This window comes from Neoarius graeffei, chromosome 14 (assembly GCF_027579695.1).
Source record: "Neoarius graeffei isolate fNeoGra1 chromosome 14, fNeoGra1.pri, whole genome shotgun sequence".
Lineage (NCBI taxonomy): Eukaryota > Metazoa > Chordata > Actinopteri > Siluriformes > Ariidae > Neoarius > Neoarius graeffei.
In genome coordinates, this window is record NC_083582.1 from 14,743,936 (window position 1) to 14,763,296 (window position 19,361).

Here is a 19,361-nt window from a genome sequence, read left to right on the forward strand (position 1 = left end):
AAACTGTTTTATCATTTGACACACCTCACCAATGAGAGCTGACACTTTTTGCTTCCAGTTGGCTCATTGGCATTTTTTTAAAAACCAGATTAAGTTTGTGATGGGATTACTGACGAATGAGTTTTCATTGACAAATTGGATCCTTTCTGAAAATTTTTCCTGTGTAAACACTTAAAAAAAAAAAAAAAACCAGACGTTTTGCAGAAATCTTAAAAGATTCACAATTATTGACAGAGTAAAATGAATGAACACCTCTCATGTTAAGTTGGCACTGTAGATGTGAGTTCAGCATTTAAAAAAAAATTAATTTAACCATCTCAAACAGATATTTTAAAATATGCTAGTTGTTAATTAACCCCTGTGCAAGTGACTTTAGCATGCTAGTTGTGACTATACTCACTAATTTCTTCCACACACTCATTTCCTCTCTATGATTGACTTCATTATCATCTCCCTCTGTCCCTCTCAGACTCAGCCGATACGATGAAGTCTTGGTTGGCGCCCATAGCCATAGTGCTGTGTATCCTGGTGTGTGTGGCAGACGCATACCCACCCAAACCTGAACCTCCAGCAGGAGATGCGGGACCCGAGGAGCTGGCCAAGTACCACACAGCACTGCGCCACTACATCAACTTGATCACTAGGCAGAGGTGAGCAGCTACACCATTATTATGCATTATCTACAGGTTTATATTCATCACCCAATCAGCAAAATACATTTTGCCAAGATTTGGGTCACATCCATTCTGCCAGAGCAATGCTGCAACAGCTGGATCTCGAACAAATTCCTTATTTTGTCATATGATTACATCCCTGAGAGTTGTATCCATTATACACTACAGCAAGTTTGCAACATTTAAAATTTTTCATTCACTAAAGAATGATGTATCATACTTTTTTTAAAATCTATTTTGTGGAACGTCCATTGAAACATTTAGTTCCTGTTCTCGCTTACGCTATAGCAGTTATAATGTATAAGCTTTACCTGTGATTTTACAAAGCGCTGACCCTGGAGACCTGGAGACTCCTTCTGTAAATGTTGCTGAAGTGTTGCACATTTGCTTTTACAGAAAGCTTCACCATATCAGTGTCCCTGTGAATGAGCTGTTACTATAGAAACAGTGATGTATATGAATGAGTGCATTGATCTATGGGTCGTCTCAGAAACTGGTCTCTCATTTGGGACATTATGGTCAAAAAATAAATTTTCTAATTTAAATTTTTTTTTTTGCATTTACCGAACACTCAATGTTTCTTTTGTCATGTTTAATAAGAATAAAGATAGTATCTTGCTTTATCTGGCCTCCACTGTGGAAATTTTTTTTGATTACAATTCAAATGTTTTTGTAAAATTGATTTACATATAAAATAACTACATCATGAAGAATTAAAGCCTCTCCTTCACAGATGAGTGAAAATATTGAATAAATTTCCTCTTTTTGATTGCTTGGGTTAAAAATGCCAAGTTATGATGACTGAATTGATTATTCACTTAAATATGAATAATATGATGCATTTTGTGTATTTGATATGGCGAAATAGGACACAATGGAAAAATCAAGAACACACTGGAAAGATGAGAATAATGGCGGTGGTAAAAGAACAGCGACTGTACCGGCTGAAGGTCGCGCGGGTCTCTGCTGTGGCATGCGAGCAACGGGACATCACTACCGCACAGGACAGAGCACTAGCCGGGGGCGGGGCAAAATGACCGGCCGTAGATTATATCAAAAGTTCGATCTAAATTAACCATGGTTGCAAAATATTGGCCAAAAATACACAAACACTATGAAATATGAAAGTAAGATGAAAAAGAAACATTCTATTGCCTTATACTGCAAGACTAAAACAAAATAAAACTGTCAAAACTCACCTTTTCAGTGATGACGTCCGAACAGATCACCCGCGTAACAGAAAGACCGCAAATGGAAGCACGATCAACTTCTAACTGTTGGAGTGGAAAATTCCATTCTACACATGCAAATTGTTAATGTGTGTCCTTCCCCGCACACAAATAATACGCTACGGTAAAAAAAATAGAACACAACTCATTTTATAGCTCAGAAATTCATACAAGACCAGCTACCATCGTAACATATTCTGTAAGAAACATATTCTATACCTAACTTTCAGCTTTCATTTTAAAAAACAAAATCATGGATTTATAACTAAATTTTTATATGGCGTAGTGATTTTAAGTTACTACTTTTGGTGAGTTAGTGACTTTGACCCTGAGGCTTTCCATTTAGATCAAAACACACGATCGTATTGGTTTTGGGTTTGCGGAAAATGGAGTTACAACGGTGATCAAATATTTTGCATGATGTTTTATTACGGTTATGATTATTCTGTGAGCGCACCAATCCTTAGGTGTATAAAGTTACAACTTAAAATACAATCAGTGATAACTGTAGACTTTTCAGTGGACTACAACCTTTTTAAGGGAATGCGATGTAGTCGACCATTTATCATGTCCCAGATCAAGCCGCCATTTTTCCACAAATTTGCAGAATTTTTGCCAAATTCTGAATATTCACATCAAATATTTAGTTTTATCTGTGTTATTTCTTTCATCATTTTATTTCAAATTAAAACCAACATTACCATTCAAAACTGTATAGTTTATTGACTGTGAGTATATTTAGTAGGGTACCCCCACAGTACCCAGTTTCTGAGACAGACCCATATACCTGTGATTTGCAGCTGTGCTGCTGGCAGAGGTGCTTTTATAGAAAATAAATCAACACCTTCTTGTCTTGACCAATCAAAATCCAGATTTCAACAGCACTGTGAGGTGTGTATATAACATGTATAAGCACAGTAAGACTAAAACATTTAAAAGGATGACTTCAGCCTCATTCACCATCCTTCACACAGTTCTTACTTCGGGAAGCTATTAAGTGGGTTTGTCACATTTATTTGCATTTTATACTCTTTCTTTCTCTATATCCCTCCCCCTTACTCTCTTGCTCTTAATATCGTCTCATTCTCATATCCTTTCCTTCATATTCTCTCTCAGATATGGAAAGAGATCCTCTCCAGAGGTAGAGATGGCTGAGCTGCTCTTCGGTGGTGATGAACAGGACATCAGGCCACGGTGAGGGACAGATGATGGACGTTTCTATTCATGTGATCTGATTATTAGTGTCACACACAGAGTCTGACTCTCACACTGCATTGTGTTTCTTCCAGAATGGATGATGGCTTGGCCTGGTAGTCTCACTGCATTCCTGCACTTCTCATTTGTCCTCTCTCCATCCTTCTTCATCCCTTTTCCTCTCCTCCATCTCTGGAGGGTATACCAAACAGCCAAAGCAGCATCAAAATATTGGCACATCTCTCTCTCTCTCTCTCTCTCTCTGAATCTCTGTCTGTTTCTCTTCGTTTTAAAGTTTTCTGTGAAGCGACAATTGTAAATAATTTGTTACTCACCCAATTGCGAAGAATAAAGAATGACTAAATGGTAATGTGCTTTGACTACTACTTTTCATTTTGTACAGGTCTTTTGAGCGCACATGCTTTGTAGGATGTCACATGGCTCGTCTAAATAAATCAAATGAGGTCATGTATTCCATGTAAGATTCTCAGTAGCTTGAGCTCAGAGCAATAAATGAACGTGAAAGACTTGGAGAAAGCTTTCCTGACTACTCGGTGTGCTATTGCACACTCTTGCCCCTAGATGGCAGTATTATAGCCAGTTTTAACCACTAATTTCCCTTTGTTTCAAATTTTAATGGGGATTTAACGAACTGTTTATGTACAGCCCCAGTTCAAGTTCTGTTCTGTGTGCCAATTTTCTTGCCAAACAACTAGTTCTAAGTATTAGACGCTATTCGCGACAAACAATTTTGATGATTTGGGGCTCTTTGTGTGTTGAACACTTGCTAAGCAACTAAGAAACATGGACATTGAGCACAAACTAGCTACTCACTAAAGATTATAGTTTAGCTTGCTAGTATGCTTTGAATAAAGATGCTAGAATTAAGACAAAACTGTCAGAAATATCAACATTTTCCTCCAATATGTCGATAAATTACTTACAAAAGACTCAGTATGACAAAAGTTACCCTGTTATGACACTTAGCAAAGACTGCTAACTAAACTAAGGTTTTAATTTCACATTTCCACAGGTCATGCTAGCATTCCAGCTAACTGAATCTTCTGATTAGCTAGCATAAAATGTCCTGAAATTAGCCATGACCTAGTTACCAAATAAGACCCCTTCATGATAAATTATACCAGATTAATACTTGTAAACAAACATTTATGATGTTTAATTGTAATTTACTTTCAGTCACAATTAATTTACATGGTAATTATTTAAGTGCTGGATAGTGACACCCCCCCCCCCCCCCCCCCACACACACACACACACACATACATACATACATACATACATACATACATTAGTTTGTTAATATGTATAAATAAAAACAACAGTTAATGTTCACTAAGTGTTATCAATGTACACAAATGTAGCATAAAAAATTGCTACCTGGGTAGGTATTTGGCATTGGCCCAATGTGTATTTTGGATGGTTTTGTTGGCAAATAATACATTTCATAACCCTGTTGTTGGGTAAGGTAGAGTTAAAGGTGGCCATTGGTCCAACACCGACCCAGTGGATAAAATTATACTGAGTTAGTGTTGGTATGGTGGATTTAAACATGACTGAATGTTTGTTGGCCAAACATTGGGCCAACACTGGCACCCAACCGAATAGCTAACACTGAGCCAACATCAGTTTTCTACCTGGTGAGTGAATACTGTTTCCATTTCAAAATAAACACTGCAAATAACAAATCTATTGAAATGGACAAGTGTACTAAGTAACAGTGGTTTTAATTCAGAAGTGATGTAGATCAATCATGAATCAGTTCAGTTTTCCATGAACTGATATTACACTGTTTTCAAAAAAAAAAAAGTTTAATTAGTAACCCATGATGTGTGTTTAATGTGGTTAATATCTTGTGCAGTTTTGGATTCTGATTTGACAGAAGTGTTGATTAATTTTATATAACAGCAGCTCTGACATGAATACACCTTCAAATCTCAGCTTTATATGAATCTTGTTAATCTGCTTGTGATAATTTCTGTAGTAACTGCTCATTCCCAGGGACTTGTACATACATTAAACACTCCATATAACAAACAGACTAAAAATGTGTGATCGCTGATATAGTCAAGTTTTCCGTAAGGAGTCGTTTATTTAATATTCATGGAAGGAGTCTCCAATATCAGGTGTTTTTTTTTTTTTTAAACAATACACTGTCAGAAATAAGGGTACAGGAGGAGTCCATTTCTGTCCCCCAAGGTCCAATCTACACTAACATACCCCCTAGGGCTCATTATTGGACATCAAGGTAATTGTGTACCTTTTTAGGGCCAAAAAGGTACACGTATATTCCCAAGCAGCATATAAAGGGCACAAATAAGTCTCATCTCGTCTCATTATCTCTAGCCGCTTTATCCTGTTCTGCAGGGTCGCAGGCAAGCTGGAGCCTATCCCAGCTGACTACGGGCGAAAGGCGGGGTACACCCTGGACAAGTCACCAGGTCATCACAGGGCTGACACATAGACACAGACAACCATTCACACTCACATTCACACCTATGGTCAATTTAGAGTCACCAGTTAACCTAACCTGCATGTCTTTGGACTGTGGGGGAAACCGGAGCACCCGGAGGAAACCCACGCGGACACAGGGAGAACATGCAAACTCCGCACAGAAAGGCCCTCGTCGGCTATGGGGCTTGAACCCGGACCTTCTTGCTGTGAGGCGACAGCGCTAACCACTACACCACCGTGCCGCACAAATAAGTACCTTAGAGCCGGTATACCCCAAAGATACAATAATGGGCTTTATTTTCTGAGTGTGTCTTTTCAGAGGAGTTTCTCTGTTTGTATTTGGTTTCTCAGGAACTTGACAAGGCAACACATGGTGATGGTGAGAGAGCTTGCTATAGTGATAACAGGAACGAACTTGCTTTGCAGATGTTCCACAACATTAACTTTGGCACATTGCTCTGGTATGAGGAATAAAACACTTCAGAACGTGCTGTTGTCGGAAAATACTCAACTCCTAAGTGGTAGTGCTAACTGGGCTTCATCACACCATCCAGTGTTCATTATTTTCCTATAACAGCATGCTCTTGTGGTTTATGGCGGTCTCTTGACCTCTGACTGATGTATACAATTCATGTACTTAGGACACAATGATTAATTGCAAACTATTCAGGAAAATATCCTGGAATTGTCAACAGTGATTTTATTTCAGATGCTTAAATGGGTCTGAGAGTAGAAACGCGATTCTAATAACACTAGCCTATTTTGAAACTAAAACAAATGCATTAATACAATTCAATTAAACTGTACACTATAAACTGCGGGCTAGTCTATGCAGTCAGTAGTGTTGCTTAAAACAGAAACACACGTAATCGTGACGCTGAAGGCTGCAGAAGTGGCGCGGGTGGACCCCACCGCTCAGTGCATTTCCACTTTAAGAGCCCAGCAGCATGCTGACCAAATGGATCACCGCGGATTCAGTGGGACCTGATTGGAGCATCATTCTTTTTTTTTTCTGTTAACCTCGGACTCTTAGAGTATTTACAGTTTTATTTTACTCCTTAGGAAGGTTTCTCAGGGAGAGGTTGTGTGAAAAGCAGTCTCCAATCTGACAGCTCAGCCTACATAATCTCACACTGGACAATAGCAGCAGTACAGGTAGGTCACGCGCCTTGATGTACGACATGGAGAGGCTTTATCATGATAAAATGCCTGGTTATTAGATCTCTAATCATGGCAGCAGGGTTAATGAATACGTCACCGACATGCGTATTTCAGTAACCACGGCTGCGTCCCAAACCACATGAATAAATAGCACTCTGCAATAGATCATAGGACATACACGGTAGTTATGTGGTTAGGGACGGAGCTGTGGTTGTCAGGGGGCGTGGCCTGTTGTCTAGGCGATCACAGAACCCGTTGGCGGTGTATGGCGCTAGCAGCTAGAGCGTCACTCTGCTAATTATTTATTCAGTTTCATATGTTCAAGTTCGAATCAAGTCCAGGTCATTAAAGAAAATTTGGAGTCCGAAAACAAGAGAACTCCGTTTGACGGTGGCTGTTGCTGCCTTTATGTGAAAGCGTCTCTGCTACTGTGTTGGACTAACGTTACTGCTCGACTGCCCCATTTTAGTTAACAGGCTACAGATAAAAAAGCTTGTTCATCGCTCAGCAAGCCCCGCCCACTATCAACAGGGTAAATACTAGCTAGTTCATCGGTCAGCAACAGCAAGCAAGCCCCGCCCACCTATCAACAGAGCAAGGAACATAGCGTGTCACGTCCTTCTCTGGGTGGATGTCTGTGAAGATTCTCAGTCATCCAGGTCATAGTAAACTGTGGGTGGTAAAAGAGAGCAAGTCCAGTTGCTCTCTTTTACGACCTACAGTTTTCTCTGGGTGGAGTCTTGCCAAATGACGATTGAAATGTCCTCGATAGTTCTTCTACATATGGAACACATAGCAGTGCATTCTCTCCAGGCATTTTAGTGCCATTAACATTAGTTTGTTCCTGGACGTGACGTATGAACAGGTGAATGTGCATTTTCTTGCACAAAATTAGTATACCAGTTAATGTTGCTATAAATATGCCAAATTATTATGGCATGTTACAAAAAATAAAGAAATCTGAGTCCCTGTTAGATTTACAAGTTTATGAGTCCGAATGCAGTTAATGCACGAGTCCAAGTCTGAGTCATCAGTGCTCAAGTCCAAGTCAAGTCACGAGTCCTTAAAATTAGGGCACGAGTCGGACTCGAGTACTACAACCCCGATTCCAAAAAAAGTTGGGACAAAGTACAAATTGTAAATAAAAACGGAATGCAATGATGTGGAAGTTTCAAAATTCCATATTTTATTCAGAATAGAACATAGATGACATATCAAATGTTTAAACTGAGAAAATGTATCATTTAAAGAGAAAAATTAGGTGATTTTAAATTTCATGACAACAACACATCTCAAAAAAGTTGGGACAAGGCCATGTTTGCCACTGTGAGACATCCCCTTTTCTCTTTACAACAGTCTCTAAACGTCTGGGGACTGAGGAGACAAGTTGCTCAAGTTTAGGGATAGGAATGTTAACCCATTCTTGTCTAATGTAGGATTCTAGTTGCTCAGCTGTCTTAGGTCTTTTTGTCGTATCTTCCGTTTTATGATGCGCCAAATGTTTTCTACGGGTGAAAGATCTGGACTGCAGGCTGGCCAGTTCAGTACCCGGACCCTTCTTCTACGCAGCCATGATGCTGTAATTGATGCAGTATGTGGTTTGGCATTGTCATGTTGGAAAATGCAAGGTCTTCCCTGAAAGAGACGTCGTCTGGATGGGAGCACATGTTGCTCTAGAACCTGGATATACCTTTCAGCATTGATGGTGTCTTTCCAGATGTGTAAGCTGCCCATGCCACACGCACTAATGCAAGCCCATACCATCAGAGATGCAGGCTTCTGAACTGAGCGCTGATAACAACTTGGGTCGTCCTTCTCCTCTTTAGTCCGAATGACACAGCATCCCTGATTTCCATAAAGAACTTCAAACTTTGATTCGTCTGACCACAGAACAGTTTTCCACTTTGCCACAGTCCATTTTAAATGAGCCTTGGCCCAGAGAAGACGTATGCGCTTCTGGATCATGTTTAGATACGGCTTCTTCTTTGAACTATAGACTTTTAGCTGGCAACGGCGGATGGCACGGTGAATTGTGTTCACAGATAATGTTCTCTGGAAATATTCCTGGGCCCATTTTGTGATTTCCAATACAGAAGCATGCCTGTATGTGATGCAGTGCTGTCTAAGGGCCCGAAGATCACGGGCACCCAGTATGGTTTTCCGGCCTTGACCCTTACGCACAGAGATTCTTACAGATTCTCTGAATCTTTTGATGATATTATGCACTGTAGATGATGATATGTTCAAACTCTTTGCAATTTTACACTGTCGAACTCCTTTCTGATATTGCTGCACTATTTGTCGGTGCAGAATTAGGTGGATTGGTGATCCTCTTCCCATCTTTACTTCTGAGAGCCGCTGCCACTCCAAGATGCTCTTTTTATACCCAGTCATGTTAATGACCTATTGCCAATTGACCTAATGAGTTGCAATTTGGTCCTCCAGCTGTTCCTTTTTTGTACCTTTAACTTTTCCAGCCTCTTATTGCCCCTGTCCCAACTTTTTTGAGATGTGTTGCTGTCATGAAATTTCAAATGAGCCAATATTTGGCATGAAATTTCAAAATGTCTCACTTTCGGCATTTGATATGTTGTCTATGTTCTATTGTGAATACAATATCAGTTTTTGAGATTTGTAAATTATTGCATTCTGTTTTTATTTACAGTTTGTACTTTGTCCCAACTTCTTTGGAATCGGGGTTGTACAAGCCTGGCTGGCGTTGAGTGGTATTTCAGGTGTATTCCATTCAGCTAGCATGATATTGAACGAGTCGAAGACGAGTTCAATATCATGCTAGCTGAATGGAATATAGCTGATATACCACAAAAAAGCCATCTGATATTATTATTATTATTATTATTATACATATATATTTGAGGGCGGCACGGTGGTGTAGTGGTTAGCGCTGTCACCTCACAGCAAGAAGGTCCGGGTTCGAGCCTCATGGCCGGCGAGGGCCTTTCTGTGCGGAGTTTGCATGTTCTCCCCGTGTCCGCGTGGGTTTCCTCCGGGTGCTCCGGTTTCCCCCACAGTCCAAAGACATGCAGGTTAGGTTAACTGGTGACTCTAAATTGACCATAGGTGTGAATGTGAGTGTGAATGGTTGTCTGTGTCTATGTGACAGCCCTGTGATGACCTGGCGACTTGTCCAGGGTGTACCCCGCCTTTTGCCCGTAGTCAGCTGGGATAGGCTCCAGCTTGCCTGCGACCCTGTCGAACATGATAAAGCGGCTAGAGATAATGAGATGAGATGAGACATACATATTTGATGGAACAATTATAAATTTTACCAAAAGTTTGTTTACAAATTGTCACAGTCCCTTGCTAGTGTGGAAGTTTTACATGTAATACGTATCTTATGGCATTTTCAATTCACTGTGACAGTTTACTGCGGGCGCCGCCGGCAACAAAGAAATACTTCTGTACATGCGCAGCAGAAAACTTTCTAATTGAATATTTGTATCAGCTCTGACGTGTGACGTCATGTTGTCTTGACAACCATGCAATATCTTAAACCATATTCAGCACTCTTTCTCCATTGGGTAGAGTGACATAATACATGTCGGATAAGCGATACGCTAACAATATATTATTATATATTATTTACCAGGAGGTCCGTATTGTGAAATACCGTGACTAAGGTCTTGAAAGTACTGACCGAGGCCCTTTGGGCCGAGGTCACAGTATTTCACCATACGGACCGACCTTAAGCTGGTAAATAATATATTTATTTTTTTCTTTACCAAATTCTAACAGAAAACGAGAGCGCCCAAACGGGAAAACCGAGCCGAGGCGCCATTTTGAATCCTCATTCACGGCTGTAATGCAAATTGCTTTCTCTTCGGTATACAAATGCACGGGCGACACGGTGGTGTAGTGGTTAGCACTGTCGCCTCACAGCAAGAAGGTCCTGGGTTCGAGCCCCGGGGCCGGCGAGGGCCTTTCTGTGCGGAGTTTGCATGTTCTCCCCGTGTCCGTGTGGGTTTCCTCCGGGTGCTCCGGTTTCCCCCACAGTCCAAAGACATGCAGGTTAGGTTAACTGGTGACTCTAAATTGACCGTAGGTGTGAGTGTGAATGGTTGTCTGTGTCTATGTGTCAGCCCTGTGATGACCTGGCGACTTGTCCAGGGTGTACCCCGCCTTTCGCCCGTAGTCAGCTGGGATAGGCTCCAGCTTGCCTGCGACCCTGTAGAAGGATAAAGCGGCTAGAGATAATGAGATGAGATGAGATACAAATGCGCTTCCATGGCAGGAAAAAAACTACATTTTGCCGCCTATGTAGTCCCCTATTGATACAAAATTGAGTCATTCAGGATTCAGCCATGTTTTTGCTTGGCGTTTGCAAGTTAGAGGTTTTTAGCTTTCTCCTGAAATGTTTTCTTTTATTTCTTCTTCCTTAGGGTAGTAAAACTCGCTTTTGCTGTGAACACTGTCATTATCTTTATCCATGATGTAAAATTAATGCTATTCTCCTGAGAAATGCTGGCAAAAAATTATAAGATTTTTGATAATCTTATAAAAAAAAAGATAAATGTTGACAAAAAATGCTACTATGTTTGTTGTTGTGAACGAGCGAGTCGCCAGAAGTCCATAACCGGGGTCTGTACTGTAGATACGGACCTGCTTGCCAGCCAATCAGAGCGCAGGATTTGATGGAAACCGCACCGCGAAAAAAAAATGCATGTTATCAAACCAAATGAATGAAATCCACAATAAGGGAATAAAATGCATGTTTTTATTCCATCGAAAAAGTGTCCTGTATGTATTAGTTATATTCACAAAAAAAGATTAAATTCATACCAGTTTTCTGTTAGGAACATAATGTACCAGACTCATATTCAATTCCTTGTAGGATGTCAGAAATTTCTGGTTTACTGTTTGTGAGGTAAATTTGCCTACACTAAATTACCTAAATTACCTACCTAAATTACTAAATTACCTACACTAAATTACCTAAATTAGCTACCTAACAGAACACTGAGTAAACAGCACATGAGCTATTAAGTCAGGAAAAGGCCAGTTTTCTATCATTTTCTATACAGAAGCTGTCAGACAATTATATTCATATAGTGCTTTGCTTTTAACAAAAAATTATCACAAAGCAGCCTCCAGTCATCCAGATGTAGGTTTAGATTGCTGATGAACAATCCAGAGGTGACACTGGTGAGGAAAAGCTCCCTGAGAAGACATGAGGAAGACTCAAAATGGATCCTTTTTCTTCTGGGTCACCCCAGACAGTAGGATTGTTAATTATTACGGTCTTCAAATGTGAAAAAGAGTAAAGTTTAATGAAATTTTTTTGTACCATTGTAATTGGTGCAAACTGTAGTGGTTTCCCAGCCATAATATATGTACACACACATACATTATGGCTGGGAAACCACTACAGTTTGCACCAATTACAATGGCCCAATTGTACCCAATCTGCATGTCTTTGAACTGTGGGGGAAACCGGAGCACCTGGAGAAAACCCACGCAGACACGGAGAGAACATGCAAACTCCACACTTACCCCTTTTCCACCAAATCAGTTCCAGGGCTGGTTCGGGGCCAGTGCTGGTGCTGGTTCACAACTCGTTCAACTTGCGAGCCAGCTAAGAACCAGTTTGCTTTTCCATAGCTTGGGGTGCTAAGGGGAGCCACGTCATTACGTCACTGTATATGTCAGTTACGTCGCTGCGTTTGCATAAACCTTGGCACGAACATTGAAGCAACAACAACACGGAGAAGAAGAAGCAACAACAACAACAACAATAATGGATGACTACTGCTTTACTGCATCCATGATACAGTGCCTTGAAAAAGTATTCATACCCCTTGAACTTTTTCACATTTTTCCACCTTACAACCACGAACTTAAAAGTTTTTTATTGAGATTTTATGTGATAGACCAACACAGAGTAGCACATACTTGTGAAGTGAAACGAAAATGATAAATGATCTTCAAAATTTTAAACAAATAAAAATCTGAAAAATGTGGTGTGCATTAGTATTCAGCCCCCTGTACTCTGATACCTCTAAATACAATGCAGTGCAATCAATTACCTTCAGAAGTCATCTAATTAGTTAATAGAGTCCTACTGTGTGTAATTTACTCTCAGCATAAATACACTTGTTCTGTGAAGGTCTCAGTGGTTTGTTAGAGAACACTGAAGAACAAACAGCATCATGAAGACCAAAGAACTCACCAGACAGGTCAGGGATAAAGTTCTGGAGAAGTTTAAAGCAGGGTTAGGTTATAAAAAAATATCCCAAGCTCTGAACATCTCAAGAAGCACTGTTCAAGCCATCATTCAAAAATGGAAAAAGTATGGCACAACTGCAAACCTACCAAGACATGGCCGTCCACCTAAACTGACAGAGCGAGTAAGGAGAGCACTGGTCAGAGAAGCAGCCAAGAGGCCTATGATCACTCTGGAGGAGCTGCAGAAATCCACAGCTCAGGTATGAGAATCTGTGCACAGGACAACTGTAAGTCGTACACTCCACAAATCTGGCCTTTTTGGAAGAGTGGCAAGAAGAAAACCATTGTTGAAAGACCGGCATAAGAAGCCATGTAGGGGACACAGCAAACATGTGGAAGAAGGTCCTTTGGTCAGATGAGACCAAAGTTGAACTTTTTGGCCTAAATGCAAAGCGCTATGTGTGGTGGAAAACTAACACTGCTCATCACCCTGCACACACCATCCCCACTGTGAAACATGGTGGTGGCAGCATCATGCTATGGGGATGCTTTTCTTCAGCAGGGACAGGGAAGCTGGTCAGAGTTGATGGGAAGATGGATGGAGCTAAATACAGGGCAATCCTGGAAGAAAACCTGTTGGAGGCTGCAAAAGACTTGAGACTGGGAAGGAGATTCACCTTCCAGCAAGACAATGACCCTAAACATACAGCCAGAGCTACAATGGAATGGTTTAGATCAAACATGTGGAAGAATTCATGTGTTAGAATGGCCCAGTCAAAGTCCAGACCTAAATCCCATTGAGCATCTGTGGCAAGACTTGAAAATTGCTGTTCACAGATGCTCTCCATCCAATCTGGCTGAGCTTGAGCTATTTTGCAAAGAAGAATGGGCAAAAATTTCAGTGTCTAGATGTGCAAGCTGGTAGAGACATACCACAAAAGACTTGCAGCTGTAACTGCAGCAAAAGGTGGCTCTACAAAGTATTGACGCAGGGGGGCTGAATACTAATGCACATCACATTTTTCAGATTTTTATTTGTTTAAAATTTTGAAGACCATTTATCATTTTCCTTTCACTTCACAATTATGTGCTACTCTGTGTTGGTCTATCACATAAAATCTCAATAAAAAACTTTTAAGTTCGTGGTTGTAAGGTGGAAAAATGTGAAAATGTTCAAGGGGTATGAATACTTTTGCAAGGCACTGTATCTCGTCACTTATTTAAAAATGGCGACCTTTCGCAGTCTTGCTATTGTTGTTGGTCTTAACAACTCTGCCCCCCCCACTGACATAAGCGGTTCTTTCCTCTGGCCCAGCAAAGAGCTGGTGCTAGCCTGGAACCGGTTTTTCTGGCCCCAGAGCCAGTTCTTTGTCAGTGGAAACAGAAAACCCGGTTCCAAACTAAGCACTGGCCCCGAACCAGCCCTGGAACTGATTTGGTGGAAAAAGGGCAACAGAAAGGCCCCCGTCGGCCGTGAGGTTTGGACCCAGAACCTTCTTGCTGTGAGGTGACAGTGCTATAACCACTGCACCACCGTACTGCCGTTTGTTTAAAGACAAACCGTACTGAGTGTGAGAGGATGTTCAGTAAGGGAATATTGTGAATAAGCATCCTAGGATGAACACAGAACAGTCCTCATGATTCCAGCAGCAGTGTAGCAACAGATATACAGCATCCAGGTGAGATTAATATACACTGAAGAAATGTGAGACTTGGATATAAACTTTTTTTAAATTGTCCTTGTGATATTGAACTGTTGCCCAGCTGAATTTTTTTATTGCATTTTTATGAGTGACTTCAACCAGAGCATTTTTATTCGTGACATCAACTATAAATACTACTTCAGCAGTAAATCAAAGGAGAAATAAGGAGAAAAAGGCAAAGCCACAGTCAGGACAAAAAAAGAAGACCTGATACTCTAGATCTTAAAGACCTTCAAATGCCTGGGAAAATAAATATGTTTTTAGATATGTTTTTGTCTGTGGTTGGAGATGACTATGAAATATTGTAAGCTGTTCCACAATCTTGGAGCTGCAACAGAAAAGTCCCATTCACCTTTGAACTTCTTCCAAGTCTGACATACAACCGTAACTGATTAGAGGATGTCAAGGGTCTGAAGGTATTTTGAAGACAGGTGAGGTCAGAGATATAACTCGGTGCCAAGCCATGCAGAGATTTAAAAACCAATAACAAACCCTTGAACTTTATTCTGTACTTGACTGGCAGTCAGTGAAGGAAGTCCAAGACAGGAGAGATGTGATTCCTGTATTTGGAGCTGGTCAGAAGCCGAACAGCTACATTTTGGGCCAGTTGAAGATGGGACGGGGTTGACTGAGAGAGGCCCATGTAGATGGACCTGCAGTAATCAAGTTGAGAGTGAATAAAAGTGTGAATAGCAATCTCCAGATCATTAAGTGAAAAGATCTATTTTAATTTTGTATAATACTTGACAGGGGCCCCAGTTTGTCATCTGAGCAATTCCAGCGTTATGGACGTGACACTTGAACTCAAAATGGCAACAAATGACCCAGTGCATGTTGTATTGTCTCCCAGTATTTAAACAGGTGTTGCATATTTTAAGGCTGTACCATCCTGGAGAAATGATAGAACAAGAACAATTCCCATAGTACATCTAGGGCATGCCAGAAAATGCCAATAAAAGATGCGTTATGGATGTGACAGAAAAAGTATCACTTTTCTTGGGTGACTGTACATTTTTATCAAACTCTGTGAAATTGTAAACCTAATGTCGAAATGGAGATATCCATTTGATAGAGGAGTCCAAGGTGAATTTTAAAAAATCTTTGTTTAAAATATTTTGTATTTCATGCAGAGTTTCGGAAGGAAAAGTCAGCGTTATGGATGTGACGAAATTCCGTTATGGATGTGACACGTCTGAAATAGACATGGCATATGTTTAGAAAATCAGCAATTTAACCACCATAACCCTTTGAAAAACTCTCTAAATATCAGCTAAAACTATCAAAGTTCTTAAATAATATTTAAGATGGCTATTGTTTTGCTGTTTTGTGGATTTTAGCATACATTTCTGTGGCTTGTGGCAATAATATAGAATTGTACATGATCAAAGTTGATTTTAGCTTGGGTTTTACATTATAAGAAAGAAAGACTGACAGTGACATATTAGGTGATCAAAATATTTATTTATTTATGTATTTATTTATTTGTTTATTTATTTAGTTTGTTTAGTTTGAAATTTGGAATCTCCTGTGAGGTTGACATTTACATGGAATTGCCCATCTACAGTTCTTGTGGAGTCTGAATGACCAACTATAATGACTTCTGTCATTTTATTTGAGCGTTTTATTAGTTGTGTCACGTAGAACATTTTTATTACTCACATCAAGTAGAGAGTTTTTATTAGTTGTATCAAGTAAAGTTTTTTCATTCATCACTTCAAGTAAAGGCGGCACGGTGGTGTAGTGGTTAGCGCTGTCACCTCACAGCAAGAAGGTCCGGGTTCGAGCCCCGTGGCTGACGAGGGCCTTTCTGTGTGGAGTTTGCATGTTCTCCCCGTGTCCGCGTGGGTTTCCTCCGGGTGCTCTGGTTTCCCCCACAGTCCAAAGACATGCAGGTTAGGTTAACTGGTGACTCTAAATTGACCGTAGGTGTGAATGTGAGTGTGAATGGTTGTCTGTGTCTATGTGTCAGCCCTGTGATGACCTGGCGACTTGTCCAGGGTGTACCCCGCCTTTCGCCCATAGTCAGCTGAGATAGGCTCCAGCTTGCCTGCGACCCTGTAGAACAGGATAAAGCGGCTAGAGATAATGAGATGAGATGAGACGTCAAGTAAAGTTTTCTCACTTGTCACGTTAAGTAAAGTTTTTCATTAGTCCTGCCTAGTAAACATTTTTCATTAATCACATCAATTAGAGCTATTTTATTAGTCATGAAAAGTAAAACTTTTTTAGTCACATCAAGTATCCATCCATCCATCCATCCATCCATCCATCCATCCATCCATCCATACTACCACTTATTTGATCCAGGTCATGGGGGCAGCAGTCTCCGAAGTGATGCCCAAACCTCCCTCTCCCCAGCCACCTCCTCCAGATCCTTCAAGGGATGCCAAGGTGTTCCCATGACAGCTAAGAAATATAATCCCTCCAACATGCCCTGGGTCTGCCTCGGGGTCTCTTCCTGGTTGGACAGGCCTGAAATACCTCCCCTGGGAGGCAGCCAGGAGGCATCCTGGACAATTGGCCAAACCACCTCAACTAGCTCCTTTCAATGTGAAAGAGAACAAGTCTGACTTACTACCGGCAATGCGAACCAAGCTCTTGCTCCGTTCATACAAAGACCTAATGGCCTGTATCAATGCGCTCGATACCCCATACTCCCAGCGCACCTATCACAAGACTCCCATGGTTGTATGCCTTTTCTAAGTTCACAAAGCACATGTGGACTGGTTGGGCAAACTCCTATGAACCCTCCAGTATGCTTAAGAGGGTAAAAAGCTGGTCCAGTGTTCCACGGCCAGGATGAAAACCACACTGTTCCTCCTGAATCCGAAGTTCGACTAACGGATGAATCCTCCTTTCCAGTACCATGGCATACAGTATATAGTGGTGCTTGAAAGTTTGTGAATGCTTTAGAATTTTCTATATTTCTGCATAAATATGACCTAAAACATCATCAGATTTTCACACAAGTCCTAAAAGTAGAAAAAGAGAACCCAGTTAAACAATTGACACAAAATATTATATTTGGTCATTTATTTATTGAGGAAAATGATCCAATATTACATATCTGTGAGTGGCAAAAAGATGTGAACCTCTAGGATTAGCAGTTAATTTGAAGGTGAAATTAGAGTCAGGTATTTTCAATCAATGGGATGACAATCAGGTGTGAGTGGGCACCCTGGTTTATTTAAAGAACAGGGATCTATCAAAGTCTGATCTTCACGACACGTTTGTGGAAGTGTATCATGGCACGAACAAAGGAGATTTCTGAGGGCCTCAGAAAAAGCGTTGTTGATGCTCATCAGGCTGGAAAAGGTTACAAAACCATCTCTGAAGAATTTGGACTCCACCAATCCACAGTCAGACAGATTGTGTACAAATGGAGGAAATTCAAAACCATTGTTACCCTCCCCAGGAGTGGTCGACCAACAAAGATCACTTCAAGAGCAAGGCGTATAATAGTCGGCGAGGTCACAAAGGATCTCAGGGTAATTTCTAAGCAACTGAAGGTCTCTCTCACATTAGCCAATGTGAATGTTCATGAGTCCACCATCAGGAGAACACTGAACAACAATGGTGTGCATGGCAGGGTTGCAAGGAGAAAGCCACTGCTCTCCAAAAAGAACAATGCTGCTCATCTGCAATTTGCTAAAGATCACGTGGACAAGCCAGAAGGCTATTGGAAAAATGTTTTGTGGACGGATGAGACTAAAATAGAATTTTTTTGGTTTAAATGAGAAGCGTTATGTTTGGAGAAAGGAAAACACTGCATTCCAGCATAAGAACCTTATCCCATCTGTGAAACATGGTGATGGTAGTATCATGGTTGAGGCCTGTTTTGCTGCATCTGGGCCAGGATGGCTTGCCATCATTGATGGAACAATAAATTCTGAATTATACCAGCAAATTCTAAAGGAAAATGTCAGGACATCTGTCCATGAACTGACTCTCAAGAGAAGGTGGGTCATGCAGCAAGACAACGACCCACAAGTCGTTCTACCAAAGAATGGGTAAAGTTAAAGTTTTGGAATGGCCAAGTCAAAGTGCTGACCTTAATCCAATCGAAATGTTGTGGAAAGACCTGAAGCAAGCAGTTCATTTGAGGAAACCCACTAACATCCCAGAGTTGAAGCTGTTTTGTACGGAGGAATGGGCTAAAATTCCTCCAAGCCGGTGTGCAGGACTGGCCAACGGTTACCAGAAACATTTAGTTGCAGTTATTGCTGCACAGGGGGTCACACCAGATACTTAAAGCAAAAGTTCACATACTTTTGCCACTCACAGATATGTAATATTGGATGATTTTCCTCAATAAATAAATGACCAAGTATAATATTTTTGTCTCATTTGTTTAACTGGGTTCTCTTTATCTACTTTTAGGACTTGTGTGAAAATCTGATGATGTTTTAGGTCATATTTATGCAGAAATATAGAAAATTCTAAAGGGTTCACAAACTTTCAAGCACCACTGTACCTTCTTAGGGAGGCTGAGGAGTGTGATCCCCCTAAAGATGAAGCACACCCTCTGGTTCCCCTTCTTAAAATGGGAACCACCACCCCAGTCTGCCAGTCCAGAGGCACTGTCCCTCCCCTCCATACAATGTTGAAGAGGCATGCCAAACAAGACAGCCCAAGAACATCCAAAGCCTTTAGGAACTCAGGACAAATCTCATCTACTCCCAGAGCCCTGCCACTGAGGAGTTTTTTTTTATTTTATTTACCTCAGTGACCTCAGCTCTAGTTAT

At 40.8% G+C, this 19,361-nt stretch overlaps 2 protein-coding genes across 2 annotated transcripts in view; both read left to right on the forward strand.

The window, feature by feature from the left end:
- Window positions 1-480: 480 nt before the first annotated feature.
- Window positions 481-3,354, forward strand: pyyb (peptide YYb). Its single transcript, XM_060938759.1, has 3 exons — window positions 481-650; window positions 3,020-3,097; window positions 3,193-3,354. Exons 1-3 carry the CDS (start codon window positions 484-486, stop codon window positions 3,215-3,217), a joined length of 270 nt encoding a protein of 89 aa, XP_060794742.1. The 5' UTR covers window positions 481-483; the 3' UTR covers window positions 3,218-3,354.
- Window positions 3,355-6,591: 3,237 nt separating this feature from the next.
- The window catches only part of mpp2b (MAGUK p55 scaffold protein 2b), a 137,606-nt gene continuing 124,836 nt past the window's right edge, over window positions 6,592-19,361 (forward strand). The window contains exon 1 of the mRNA XM_060939340.1: window positions 6,592-6,724. The gene's annotated coding sequence lies outside the window, so the exon portion shown is untranslated. The remainder of the gene's footprint in view (window positions 6,725-19,361) is intronic.